The sequence below is a fragment of the Suricata suricatta genome, chromosome 4 (genome assembly GCF_006229205.1).
Source record: "Suricata suricatta isolate VVHF042 chromosome 4, meerkat_22Aug2017_6uvM2_HiC, whole genome shotgun sequence".
Classification (NCBI taxonomy): Eukaryota; Metazoa; Chordata; class Mammalia; order Carnivora; family Herpestidae; genus Suricata; species Suricata suricatta.
Window position 1 is genome coordinate 71661048 of NC_043703.1, and position 15157 is coordinate 71676204.

Consider the following 15157-nt stretch of genomic DNA (forward strand, 5'->3'; position numbering starts at 1 on the left):
TAAGTTATTGCACTTGGCTTGGACATCCAGGATACTGTTGAATAGAAATAGTGAAGGTAGGCATCCTTGATTTTCTTGGGAAGAGCATTCAGACTTTCAACATTAAGTAAGAGTGAGGGGAGAGTATAATTTATACTTTCTTGTGCACTCTCCTAAAATATAAATGGTGGATAACTTTTGTAACAAAAAAGTGCCAGGAATGTGTAAAATAATCAAAACCACAGTGCCTCATTCTGACCCTGCTCAGTTCTTTTCTCCTGAGTGTGCTTGAAAGGTACTTATGAAGATCACAGCTGCAGCAGGGGTCTCTAATTCCATGGTTGTGAAACCCTTTCTCTGGAAGACCCAGTATGCAAAGAAGGTCACAGCTGGCAGTTCCCTGAGAACATGAGGATGTCGGTATTGGCAAGGATCTTTCATTTCTGAAAGATATTTTATCTGGGTAAAGGATTCTAGGTTGACAATTGGTTTCTTCTTTCTGTATTTTAAAGATGTTTCACTGCCTTCTGGCTTTGTTTCTGGATGAGATATGCTTTAAACTTTATATTTGTTTCCCTGAATGTACTGTGTCTTTGGGGGAGGGGCTACTTTCAGCATTATGTCTTCATCATTGGTTTAAAGCAATTTGATTTAGATGTGCTTTGGTGTGGTTTTCTTTGTTTTTTTTTTTTGTTTGTTTTTTTTTTTAGTGCTTCAAGTTCACTGAATGTCTTGTGTCCATGCATTTATCATTTTCATTATATTTGGAAATTTAGTGGATAGTATTTCTTCATATATTTTTCTCTATCCATCACCATCTTTGAAGGTTTTAATTACAAGTGTGTTTGGCCACTTGAATTTATCTCGGAGCTGAACGATGCTCTGTTCCTTTTTCAGTCATTTTTCTCTTTGTGATTTATTTCACATGGTTTCTATTGTTACATCTTAATGTTTATTAATCTTTTCTTTTATAATGTCTCATCTGCCATTAATCCTATCCAATCTATTTTTCATCTCAGATATTATCGTTCTATCTCTATTTGATTTGGGTCTTTTCTATGTCTCCTGTGTCTCTACTTAACATGTCCAATCTTTCCTGCAGTGTCATGAACATACAGAATAACATTTACTGTCCTTGGCTTCTCTTCTGTCATCTCTGACATCTCTAGGTCATTTTCTCCTCATAACAGCTTGGATTTTTCTGCTTCTTTGGATGTCTGTTGATTTTTTATTTGGTGCCAGACATTGTGAATTTTGCCTGGTGGTGCTATTTATCTTTGTATTCCTATAATCATTCTTGAACTTTGTCCTGGAATGCTGTTAATTTGTTTGGAAACAGTCCGATCCTTTGGAGTCTTGTTTTTAATCGTTGGTGGATTCAGAGCAACCATTAGTTTCCATTTAGTTTAGGGCAAATTTTGCTCCACCAATGAGGCAAAATCCTTTTGAATGCTCTATCTGATATCATGTGAATTGTTAGGGTTTCCACTGTGGCTAATCAAAATAGCACTATCTCTGACTCAATGAGCTCTGAGGATTTTTCCCTTCAACACTTTCATGAGGTTCTTTTCCTGCCTTCAGGTAGTTTCCTTAGACACATGAACTGATCAGTATTCAGCTGAGTATTTGAGAACGACCCTCTGTTGATCTCTGGGCTACTTTGTGTGTGTGCAGCTCCTTCTCCTTCAGTACTTTCCACTGCAAACTGTAGCTGCCTTGTCTTCCCCAGATTCCCGTTCTGTCACCTCAATTTAGGGGGACCTTTAGGCTCTGCCAGGATTCCCCCTCCTGGCCCTGCAGCCCTCCTGCAGGGGTAATCATAGAGTTCCTTTCACTCAGAGATCATTGTCCTTTGTTGCCTGCAGTCCAGTGTTCTTGCTCTTTCACATATTTTTGCTTTTTAAAAGAATTGTTTCCTGTGTACAGTAAATTCCCTATTAACTCCATCTTGGCTAGAGGAGATGTTCACCTAGGTTCAGTTCTTAATATATTAATTCATTCTTAATATATTCATTTCACAGGTTTTCTTTAACACATAAGCAAAACCCAGGATCCCCGCCCCACCTTTCAAAGGTAATGAACTTGCACAAACACACACATTTGAAAGGTGTTGTGTATTTCTGAAAACAGAGGGGGTGATAACAAATCAGATGAAATGTGCTCTTGCAAAGAAAAGGAATGACAATACTCTTTCAAAGTTTTTAGTTTTAAGACTCTCTGACATAAAAGTTTCTCCTTCATTGTTCTTCTCTCTGAGATATATCAATCCACACCCTGATATATCTACATTCATTGACTCTAGAGTTGTACCTTTCCAAGGATTGAAACTGCACATCCCCAGTATAAGAGAAGTCAGGTGAGTGGAAGGGAAGCAGGATCTTCCTATGAGGCAGCAATAAACTTCAACTGTAAGCAAGAGGAAAAACGTGTATATCACGGGGACACAGGCCATTAGCTGAATAACACAATAGCTTGCACCGCCTACCACTAAAATAAGGTATTTGTGGGCTTCTTTGAATCATGAAAGCAATATATATCTGCAGTGACTTACTTGCCTGGAACAATCCAAGTTCAGCAGTTATGCCTGTTGCCTTGATGTCATTTTCAATAACACCCCTTTCATTTAAAGGTGCTTAGACTTGGAACAAGAAATTATGTAGTGCCCTACTACTATATTTGAGTATGTTTCCCTGCGCATTCATTGAGAAATCTGTAAAGCTAGCAAGTCCGAGTGGCAAGAGAATGCTTCTTAGCTGTTTCAAGCTGCAGTGTGGATTATCCTCAGGCCTCAGGATCTAGCAGATCCAGTGATATTCAGTGTGTCTACAGCAGATGGAGATGCTCTGTGAAGCCTGGATAAAACTTATATGGAGAATTATAGTTTGGGTCATAGTGTTTAGGAGAAGAGCCACACTGCCCTGGGCGAATGGCCAATCTCCTATTGAGAAAAGGCTTCCAGATTGCAACTGGGTCTGGGTAGAGATGAAACACTGATCCTCGAACACCAAGTGACCATATGACCTGAACTGCCCATTATGAATTGGATGCCATTCAAGGTCAAACACATGGGCATGCGAAGCAACACTTCAGTTTCAAATGAAGTGTTCGTCTGTGGTCAAGTTCAAGCAGGTCTTGAAGGTTTAGGTAAGATTCATAAGCAAGTGGCTTAGACTTCCAGTGCACCTCCTCCTGTTGTCCTGCCCCTCTCCTTCCACATACCCCCCTCCACTTTCGGGCCTCAAAACAAGCTCTCTCTGCTGGCCATAGGAACTCCTGCAACACAACAGCCACACATGGATGAATCCTTTCTGGCTTCAGGGTGCAAGTAGTTTGTCTGATCGGCTCCGCGTTGCTCATACACCCACCCCCGTGCCACAACGTGGGGCAGAGAAAGTCATTTCAGTCCTCCCCTGGATTGTGTACACATACATGGTTCCAAAAATGTCCCAGTCTCTCCCACTGTGACTGCCCTACAAACACACCCTCTAGCTTCTGCACTGGTGGGATACCCACCGTGTCATTCCCCCAGTCACTGCTTCTGGAAGTGATGGCGTGGGGCCAGTAGGCTCCAGGATCTCCAGCCCATTTCACTTTACTTCCTGTTCTGTCTCAGTGTTCACTCACTTCTGTAGACACAAGGATAAATCAAACCCACCACCAAGACATTATATATAATAGTAGGAGGGAAAGGAAGAAGAAAGAGGCACAAAACTCAAGGAATAATCTTTGTTTCTTCATCTGGTCCCACCCATAGAGCAGTATTTCTGACTTCCCTCCTCTATTGCTCATTCCATGATCCAGTTGCCTTTAGCCATCACCTTAGCTGGTCAGGACTCTTCGTCTAATGGGATGACTTAAAACTTCATTCATGAGGTGTTGGAGGCCTTGGCAAGACTGCTGCTTATAACCCTATGTGATGTAACCCATGCAGGGGCTCCCAGTTGAGGGTGTGAATGGAGCCAAAATCCGGCTTGCGCTCAGCTTGCCAATACACAGTCACAGACGTCGGCGATACCAAGTTCTCACTCATGCAGAGGCACTATACAGACCAGCTGGCCTGTGGGGCTATTTAAAACTTCAGTGATCTTCTACTAACCTTTATGCCTAAGCATGATCATGCACAGAGGTGTACCAGGATTTCTCTTCAGCTTCTTCCAGTTCCCAAGATATGATGTCAGTTTCCTTTTAATATTGGTGATCAAATTCCCAGTTCGGTGGTTCCATCTAAGAAGAGGCAGACATTGCAACTTCCAATGCAGTGGAACCACTATTATGACTCCTGGTAGTACTGATTCTCCACTGGGTACTAAAATGGACCTGTAGAATTCAGAGACTCAAGGATGGAAGGATGGGGAATGTGTTTCTGAGAGTGAATCATTAATTTTAATTTTGAGGCTTGCCACAACTTCCTTATGGTTTCCAGGCCTGTTGTGTTCAGGGCTTATGAGACAAAGAGTAATTCATTGGTCACTAATTCAGATCAGATACTCCATCCTGCAAAAGAACATCCCAACCTTATAATGAATGGACAGGACTACAAGGCAAGGTAGGAGAATGAATGCAATTAACATGTAGCCAACAGGTTGGCTTATTTACATTTTGTACATTGATATGATTGCTGTGTTTGTCAGTATGGTTCTAAGACAGCATAATTAAAACAAGGGCAAGAACAAAAAGCCAAGTAAATGAGGATAGTTTCAGCAAATACCTAGAGAAGGAAATGTTCTAAATTGAATGGAAACCTCACTATGTAACTTTGAGAAGCAGGATTTCTTTCTTACCAAAGACCATTTCAGTGAGTCCTGGAAATACTGAGCCATTTTAACCCTCTTGCTGATTTATTTTCAAGAGTATTCATATCACCATATGCTCGCTAGCAGAATTACTTTAAAAAAAAAAAGCCCAGCCACTTTGAAAAAGAAAAAATCATTTAAATTTGCATTTTTTCCCTTTATTGGTGAATTGAACATTTTTCATGTGCTTACTGGATGTCTGTATTTTCTTTTTTTTTTTTTAGTGTTCATTTATTTTTGAGAGAGAGAGAGAGAGAGAGCGAGCAGGGGAGGGGCAGAGAGAGAGAGAGAGAATCCAAAGCAGTCTCTGCTCTGTCAGAACACCGCCCAACGTGGGGCTTGATCTCATGAACCATGATATCATGACCTGAGCTGACATTTGATAGTCTGATGCTTAACCAACAGAGCCCATAGGCGCCCCTGGATGTTTGTATTTTCTGTGAACATTTCATCTATTGATAATTTTAAAAATCATATTCTTAGTGCATTTCTAGTAGTTTCACACGATCTGGCTATATATTAAATATTTCTTCTGTGTTTATTTTTGAAACACACACATATTGTTGAGGTTTACTAGATACATACATATTTTTAGAACTTGTCAAAACAAAAATTTTGACTAAAAAAAATCGAAACTGAAAGTATTTGTGCTGTTTTTGCCCCAATGAACCACCACCGACTACTCCCCAAATACAAATAATTGGAATACTGGTAGTCAGGGCCAAACAAATTTTGAGAAGCAAAGAGCATGCTTCACGAATGCCCTCTACCTTTAAATGCAGTGGACGTGAACATAGCTTAGAAGATTTTGAGGCCAGGAGGTCAGTCGTTCCAATCGGGGCCCAGCATGTGCTTGTCCCATGAGCTTAGCTCTCTTATCGACGGAGCGAGTGAGTGAGCGAATGGATGGCTTGTCCTTCATGTAGGATATAGGATTAAAAACCAGTCTTGCCATTTTTTGTTTGTAAATAAGCACTGAGCTTTGAAAGACTATCAATCCAACCGACAGGTCTGTAACTCAGGAGTAAATAGAGGATTGTAAGTGGGCAGTATATATATATACTAGTTCATCTTGAGGGAACCACACCTGAGGAATGAATGAGAAAAAACCATTTAGACCATTGAGGCCCAGCTATCCATCGATCTGGTGGAGAAAAATATCCCTTGGGTATTTCATAAGGTTTGTTGTATTTGGGGTTCATGCTGCACATGGGGAATTTTTGCAAGTTATGAAAACCAAAGGTGAAAGTTACAGGGCTAGACGGATGGGAGAAATAGCTCATCTAGTAAACTATTAACTCTGTTTATTGTTGGCCTTTTCATGATCATGCCCAGGGCCTTCTACTGAGATTTATAGCATTCCTCTGAATTCTGCTTGCTGTGTTGAGTTGACAGTTTAATGTAGATTAAATGAGGTACTCCTTTATGTGTCCCGTGTGAATGAGTGCTTCTCAGCAGTTTTCAAAACTGAGACTGTTCTTCTTGGATGGCCTCAGGGCTTATTCCAAGACCTGCTGACAGGTCTTTCCAAGGTGGTCGGGGTGCGGGGATGCACTCATGGGTGATAGGCTGTTATTTAAGGGACCAAAGAGGCCTTGAAGCTAAGATTTCTTAACTCCCAGATCTTACTATTTTTGTGGATGGAAAAAAGGAGGGGCTGGGTATGAAATAACCTAAGATCTTTGCTTCATATGGGGGTTTAATTCCCTTTAGATATTCCCATCAGCTGCCATTTACTCATTTAACCACAGAATTCTAAGAGTTTTCCTGCAGGGAAACACTGGCCCCTGGTACACATGGTCCTGGGGTGGGGTTTGAGCGTTCAGGTCACCAGGAGTCCATTGTGGCCAATAAAACACATGAGTTATTGAAGTTCTTTAGGTTCTTAAGTTGGGAATCCATGGCCCATCACACACTGAGACATCCCAGTCCTGTGTTTTGAGGGAGCAGAGTCCAGCTCGGGTTTGGCATAACGCACAGGAAAGAATACAGGTTTGTAGATTCAGACAATCCTGGCTTCAGACACCCTCTCTGGTGCCTCCCAGCCCCGTGGCCCGGGCAAACGGTTCCTTATTTATAGAATGGGCAGAATACCTTCCTCAGGGGGTTGTGAGATGACTGGACACAGGTAGAAGCTTCTCTTAAATGTTCTCGCTACTCACACACACATATGGTTAATGTGAGGCAATGTATGTGTTCATTAATCTCATTGTAATAATTTCACAATATATACTTAGGTCAAATCACATTTTACGTCTTAAACTGACACAATGTTATGTTAACTGTATCTCAGTAAAGCTGGGGGGTGGGGGGGGCGGGGGAAGCCTGACAAGTTTGGCCCACAGGTGATATACAGTAAGTGTTATGGAAATTTTACCGGCCACATAGTTTCAGTATAGCCGACCCGTTCTTCCTGGTGAGAATATTGACAAGTTAACACTCCTTAAGAGAGTGTGAGGCTTCCCTTCCTCAGGGTTTCACCTCATATGTCTATTAAACAAGCACTGATTATGGGCCAGATACTCTTTTTGATCCAAAGACAATGGCGTGACCATTGGTGTGACAGAGATTATGTAATCACAGTATAAAAATAGAAGTGACACACTAAGTCATGCCGATCAGCAAAGGAATGGTAAATTCTACCAGTAGATTTGAGGCAGATCTGTACCGCCACCCCTCCCCTCCTGAAACAAACAAACAGGAAAATTCAAAACTCCGCAGTCATCTTCCAGACTGCACAGATTCCTCCCAGAATTGGACCTGAGGAAGTGTCCTTTGGTATACTCAGCCTGCTCTAAGAAAACCCCTCCGCTCTGGCTCCCTCTCGCATGGCAGGGGGAATCGAAAAGACTGGCACTAGCAGATCACTGGCCACGGCAGAGACTATTGCTTTTGGTTTACAGATCTCCAAGACGGTGTTTTCTGAACCAACTAAAACAGAAAATGAACTCTGCTCAGTTGCACATGTGCTCAAGTCTTTTCCTAGAGGAAGCATGAAAAGTAGTTCCTGAAACTCAGGGCTCAATACTTGGTACTTCTGTCTCTACTTATTTCTAAATTAGGGGCTCAGTCCAAACATCTTAGTGTGCAGATGGGGAAGATGCAGAGAAGTGACCAGGTAGGGCCCACTATCCCCCGCCCCAGGCAGCCAATTGCAGAGGTAGGCTTCGACTCCACTTCTAGAACTCCTCTGCTGGGCTTGTGAGCTCAGCATACAATTATACAGGAGCAGACAGTACCTGAGGCCAAGGACACTCTTGGGGGTGAGGGGGGAAGGGGCTGTATGGTAAGTGTAGAAGTAGGAGGTAGTTGGTGTGTGTGATACCTCAGGACCTATCGCCTCTGCCAACACCCATGGTCCAGATGTGGAATAGGAACGGATACATTTGCTCTTGACATTTATATACAGGAAACCATGCTGCTCATGATCAAAAGTTTTAAAGACTCTAGTAACATTTTCAGAAGTGCAACAATTTTTTTTTAATGTTTATTTCTTTTGAGACAGAGAGCTCGCGAATGGAGGAGACAGAGGAAGAGAATCCTAAGCAGTTTCCAGACTGTCAGTGCAGAGTCTGGGGTGGGGGTGGGGGGCTCGATCTCAGGTATGGTGACCTGAGCTGAAAGCAGGATTCTGGAGCTCAACTTGCTGAACCACCCCGGTGCCCCCTGGAACAATTCCTTTTAAAGGGAAAGTGATTCCGTGGTACACTCATCCTGGAACACGGTTTAATAAGAAAGGGTATGATTAGGCCAATGAGGCTTCCTTTATGTGTTAGAATGTGCTTCTTATAACCATCTTCTCTTAAAGAATGATGAACTTGGCAGTTTGCTCTAAATACGGAGAACATAGACAAGTGATACAGTACTTTATTTTACTTATGATAAGAATTTTCAGAAACTCACAACCCTATGCTATTCCTGGTATTTAAATACAGAACATTTCAAATTTAGCACAAATGATATAAGCTAACGCGGAAGTAGATTTGGCTAAAGTCTGATAAAGAACTGAATTATTCCCTTGGTATGTTTGAAAGCCAAGTGTGCTGCTGTGTTGTTATCAAGTCATCGGCCGAGGCCCTGGGGTCTCTGGGTGGGAGGTGGGAGGGTCAAGCCAGGAGGGCTCGGGTGTGTCGCTCCCAGCTTTTCGCTCAGAGCAGACCGAGGGTGTGACCGGAGGCTCTAGTTTCTCTATAAAGACCCCAAAGCTAACTTTTCGGATGTGCTTCTTTCTTAACGCTGAGAAAGGGCTTTTCTTGGCTGCCAGGAAGCAGGGAACAGGCTGTGGTGAGTGATTATCTGAGAGCAGCCAGGCATAAGGTCAGACGCTGTGGAAAACTGGGAGGGGGGACAGGCAGATTCCTCTTCCTTTTATAGACTGGGGAAGAGGGGACTTGGTGGCATTTCCTGCGTAGGAAAGGATGCAGGTCTGAAAAGTCTGTAATTGTACGGTAACACGGAGACGCACTGATGACTGAAGAAACAAAAAAGGACGTTGTAAACACACTTTTATTTATTTTATTTAAAATTAAGATTTCTGAAACAACTCTACTAAGTAGTATTATAGGTCTTTCGCTCAGTAAGACACAGCACTGAAATAATTTGTTAATTTTAACTTTGGAGGGTTCTTTGTAAAGCACCACTTAAAACTTACATACTCCCCACACTCCCCAAATTTAAATATAGAAAAGTTGTTCATCCCAGGAGTTTGAGAATGCACAAGGAAACGACAACAGCCAATTTTTTATCCTCTGGTTATTGATAGAGGAACACCAAATTCAAAGCTGTTTGGGGGAATTTCCTACACTGCTTGCTCACAGGAAAACAAAACTTACAAGGAGTTTCTTGGTAAATTTCTACTCGGTAAACTTCTAGCCCTTTGAAGGGCGACACCTTCTCCTAAGTAGGTACCCGCCAGATCATTTCTGACTTTGAAATGCATCCTCCAAAACGATAACGTATAGGATTTACAAGTGTCTTATTTTCTGAGAAACCTTGAGAAATGACCACAATTGTACCACATGAGGGAAAAGAAAAACCAACTAGAACAAGCCATAACAACCTCAGAAAACTTTAAGTTTTAGATTTATTTTGAAACCAACTTCCAAACAAGGGAGAACAGAAACAACGCACGTGTGCGGGACGCTGCCAACGTGGCCGAAACTTGCCGAGACACCTTGAGCCGAGTCCCAGAGTCCCGACCGCCTTGTCACCGCAACAGAGGCCCACCTTGTCACCACAAGAGGAATGGCTCTAAGACCCACTCCCGGGCGTTTGCTCTGCAGCTCGAGGCCGGTCGCCAACCCCCTGGTCCGCGCCCCCGCCCCCCAGTCCCGGAGGGAACAGTGCTGGCGGCGCGCTGTCCCCTCGGTCCCCCCTCATCGCCGGTGGGACCGCTTCTCGTACTTGTCATGGCTGCTCCGCTTCCGGTGCGGCGAGTGGCCGCGCGCACCCCGGCCCTGGAGCGTGGGCGTGTAGGGGTGGCCTCGGTGCTTCTTGCGGTTGTCTTCTTTCTGGCTCTGGCTTTTCGCAGGTTCCTTGCTGGCCTCTTTCTGCTCAGGGTCTTGCTCTTTGTGGGAGGGCAGCGTGTTCTTAATGGTGTTAATCAGAAATCTTTTATTTGTACTGGCGAGGGGACACTTCATCCTGGGGAGGAAAAAAGGAGACAGGTCTCAGTGCACACGGCTTACTCCGAAGTCGCACCCACGGATCACAGCTGCTGCCGAAGGTGGCTGTGGACGCACAAGCGTCTGGGTTTGTTCGGCTTTCCTTGCATGCCACCTAGTGTAAACTCTGAGTACAAGGGGGGGAAAGGCAAGACGGAATCCCGGAGGCGGCCAGGCTGGGCCTCGTCTGACTGCTTCACCCCTTTCTTCCTCATTGGGCCTCACTTTCCCCCTGCGGTGTGCTGGCCGCAATGTGAAAGTACAGTATCCTTCATCTTTTCTCCGTGAATAATCAATGCCTGATTTGACTATAATCTGCGTCTCTGAGTTAACTTTATCATGGCTGTGTTTAATGACCAAAGGGGAAAAAAAAAAAAAAAGTCCCTCTCTAAGCAACAAAAAAGTATGTCTTGCTATGTCTTGCGTACCAGAGCAAAATGCTCTCTTCTAGAAAGAGAAATTGTCCAAAGAACCCATAAAAATGCAATGATCACTTTTTACCTTTAAAAAATCTTATGCTTTCCGTATCAGGACCCCAGTCTGTGTTCTGTTGGGGTGCAGTTCACAGAGGCCCACCCTCGGGGTCAATTTCTGTTCAGTGTGTATTTAAGTAGCTTGTGATTCAAGTTCACCCAAGAGATAAGATGTAACTCATTACATTATTAGTTTACATGCTTAGGTATATACTACAGTATTTGTTTTCCTTTTCAAGTGTACTAAATCTCTCATTTTGGAGAAGAAAACCCCATGCAGATGAGAGCCTCCATGTTTCTCTTGGCCCAGGGCTGTCTGTCCATGATGGGCTATTTTAGGAGGATGCTGATCCCCAAAATCCTGTTTTTAAAGAGTGGCTGGTATTCAACAAAAACGAATGTAAGATTCTATAATCTCCATATTTCTAGCAAACCGATTCAAAGGGAGACCCACACAATTACTTCAAAATCAATCTACTAGCACCCCACTGGAGAGACTCTGTAGTCTAATACCCCATCAGTGAAAACAGACACAGACATCAGCCTATTGCCGGGGACAGGGAGGTCAGGAGGCCACCTCAAGCACCCAGAATGACGTCGGATCTGGAAGTAAAACGGAAGGGGGAGAAAAAGAAAAAATGTCTCCTGCAGCAAATGGGCACCTCTAGAAGCCTACGTGCACAGAGAAAATACCTGGGAAGAATCAAAGGTGCGTGACTAATGCTCAGGCCAGAAGTGTCGACAGAAAGAACCAGATGAGGAGAAAAAGAAATGCAGACAGAAAGGACAGTGAGGACACTTGGAGGTGGTAGCGGACACCAGTGTTTTTGTTTTGTTTTCCTGTTAGCGGTGGCATTTAGAAGCCACGGTGCATGAGATGAGGGGCAAAGAAGGCAGTGACAAAGACCAAAGGAAAGCCAGATCTGAAGCACGGGGGGCATAACACCATGTAGCTCCCGGTGGCCCCGTGGGGCTTCACTGAGCTTCCAGAAAGAGCACACCAAGCACATCATGCTACCCCAGTAGTCCCAAGGCAAAGCCACTTGGATGTCCTGGAGACATAGCCCTGAGCAATCAGCGGGGAGGGGAGGAGGGGACATCAATGAGAGGTGGCCCCACTCGGACTTCCATGGCGTCAGAGGGTCTAACTTCAGGCACTGCTCTGGTAGAGAAACCTGAACCCCTGCGAACTCAGGAACAGATTTGGAAGAGTATGACACACTGGTGTCCTCAAAGAGCATAATGTGGCTGGTGTGCAGGAGAAAGCTGCCCTTCATCGCAGAGGGTGACAAGCTGAGAGTCTAATGCTTATGGCAGGAGCGGGGTCCTCATGTGAGCCAACAGGCCACCTGGGTCTCTTGCATATGGGAGGCTAAGGATGGCCGGCTCTGGAAAATTCTGGGGTTTGTTCAGTGGAGCGTGCCAGGCCGGTGCTGATAAAACTGGCCAGTTCTTCTCTGGCTTAGACCAAGGAGGACAGGTGAGTATTGCCAGAGGGGACAAGAATCCAGGACATCAAAACAAAACCTTCCGTAGCTCCTGGCAGATTCCGCTCCACTCATGTACAGCCGTCTTTGCTCCCATGGGCTTGACTGAGAGGAGCAAGGCTTTTCTGCCAGGGTCACGGAGAGTTCTTGCTGAGGGGGGGGGGGGGGGGTCTGTGCCGGAGGGGACTGTTCCTTACTTCTAGCTGCTCGTGGGACCCACTGACTCAACACGGTAGCCAGAAGAAGCAGTTCAGAGAATGACAGGATGTTCTAGGGTCGTCCACAAAAAAACTGGCTTTCACCACTTTTTTTCATATTAGAGATGCGATTTTAATGCTGCTTGTGCCTAGGAGTCTGTTCCAGATGCAGAGTCAAGGGCGGCATGGACAGAGTTTGGTTGAGCCGGGGTTGGGGGCAGCTTTGAGAGTACCTTCTCTCGAACATGACAGCGCAAGTTTTAGAAGTGATACCAAGGGCTTATTTATACTCTTAATAAACGAGGTAGAGCAAAGAGATAGAGGGGTGGCTGCAAGCAGATGCGGGGGTACATGTAGTAACCAGTTCCATATGCAGAAATGATGAAATCTGCAGTGAGAGCACCACCGTGTAGGGAGGGTGACAGTGTTGCTGACATCTGACGGCAGCCCCGGGAAGAGAGCTGCTCTAGCCTTCCGTGTGGTAACTCACTTTGCCCAACCCCACAGCCTGCTGTGGCTGCCGCATGTGCACACAACGTGGTACGGGCCGAGCTCACATGCTCTGAAATCACACCGTCTATCTGCCTGACCCCTGGCCTGTTATGTAATCTCCCGACTGTCTCTTGCCTATTAAATATGGGACACGGCTGCAGGTCTAATAGTGAGAACAAGTTAAGTGCTCAGAAGAACACCTCATCTATAAAAAGCACTTGATAAATGTTAGCTCTGGTTGATATCCTAGCTCTGCTAATTAGCTGTGTGACTGTGGGCAAGTTACTTAACTCCTCTGTGCATCAGCTTTCCCTATTTGCACACGGGAGTAACAGAAGTATCTCTCTACCAGGAGGATTTAATGAGGCAGTGCATAAAGCACTTAGCACAGTACCTGCCTGGCACATGGCAAATCTTCAGTGGAAGTTACCTTTGGGTCTAGAATTCCTTACCCACAATTCCAGAATGTTAAAACCTCTGACAACCAAGTGCTTTACATGATGCCGAAACTTGTTTGGCAGCAACACCTGGCCAACCGGACACTGGGCTGTTTCTGTCTCATCTTTATCCCATTCTGTTTCTACTACGTTCAGATGTTTGGGGGCAGAAGTGATAAGGTGCGGAATGAGCCCTCCTGGGGGTGCTTGGAGTGCATGCTAGGGGCGTTCAGATTAGAGCACATGCTGGGGGTGTTGGGAGCAGAGCGCATGCTGGAGGTGCTCGGAGGGCGTGCCGCGTGTGCTCCAGTACCTTGCTAAAATGGGAAAATATCTAAATTTAGAAACTCATCAGGATTCAAGAGTTTTAAACAAGGAATGGTGGACCTATGTTAATATTATTCATCCTCTTTGTGAAAAAGGATACATGCAACACTCACATCCGTTAACTTAGCAGGGATTTCTCCTTGGTGGGGACTCAAGAGAACAGCCTGAACGCTCAAATCACCTGGGATATGTTAATCAAGAACAGAGTGGCTCCCCGATGTTTCTCAATGGAAAAAAAAATTAAAAGAAGGAAAAAAAAACACCTGAGCCATCAAGAAAGCTAAGAGTTTCTAGAAATTGTCATAGTCATAAACATGGTTAGAACTGAAAAGTTTTGGCACTTCTAGACCTGGAAGTCTCTCCAGAACATCTCAGTCCCCCACAGATGGGGGTGGGGTGCCAATGGGCTCCAGGTATGCTCTGAGCTTATCGATCCTCTGCATTTCCTAACATTCTATGATGTCTGTAGCTGCTCTTCAGACAGAACCCTGAAGGCCGAGGTACGCAGGTGGGGTCCGAAGTCCAACCCAGTTTTGAAATTCTCCACTCGTGTTCCGTATGTGACTCCTTTAGAAAACTACTCTTTTCTCATTCATCCCGTTCGAAAACTCAGTTCATCGATCTCTCCATCTAGCTTCTCGGCTCCCTCTTGCTGCCACTTTTTCCCGTACTTGCGATGACGTGAGAAGCTAGCATTAGGTACCCACCGTTCCAGAGCTTTTCAGATCCGCACTAAGGTAAAGCCTGCGCCCAATGGAGGGCCCGGGCCATGGTTGCTCAAATGTCTGCACCGCCTCCATCGCTGGCTATGTCCCAGGATGCGCTGCTGGGGCTAGGGACCAACGAGGCCCTGGGACCCATCGGCTGCCTCCCTGTCCGCAGCTGTGACCCGCACAATGTCAGCTTTCTCACCCTGGCGGGTTGTTGGCATTTTGTCTTTCAGAAAGCTATCCTAGCTTGTGTGGGAAGAGCTGATTTAAGGTGCTGGCGATATAAATGGATAGCAAACTCTAAATACAATGCGTCTGGTTCCAAGTCCCCTGGAGAGAATCCATGACTACACTGACAAGCTTAAGACTCAGCAGCCTCTCTCTGGCCAACTTAAAAATTTTTTGAAATTTATTTATTTCTTTATTTAAAACATTTTTTTAATGTTTTTAAATTTTATTTTTGATACAGAGAGAGAGACAGAGCATGTGAAGGGGAGGGGCAGAGAGAGGAGACACAGAACTGGAAGCAGGCTCCAGGCTCTGAGCTGTCAGCACTGAGCCTGATGCGGGGCTCAAACCCACAAACGTGAGATCTGACC

General features: G+C 44.8%; 1 protein-coding gene across 1 annotated transcript in view; it reads right to left on the reverse strand.

Annotated features, from left to right (window-relative positions):
- Positions 1–9260: 9260 nt before the first annotated feature.
- Positions 9261–15157, reverse strand: part of LOC115289620 (protein POLR1D-like) — a 54917-nt gene continuing 49020 nt past the window's right edge. Inside the window, exon 3 of the mRNA XM_029936913.1 lies at positions 9261–10415. Within this exon, the coding sequence (XP_029792773.1) occupies positions 10148–10415 (268 nt within the window). The 3' untranslated portion in view covers positions 9261–10147. The remainder of the gene's footprint in view (positions 10416–15157) is intronic.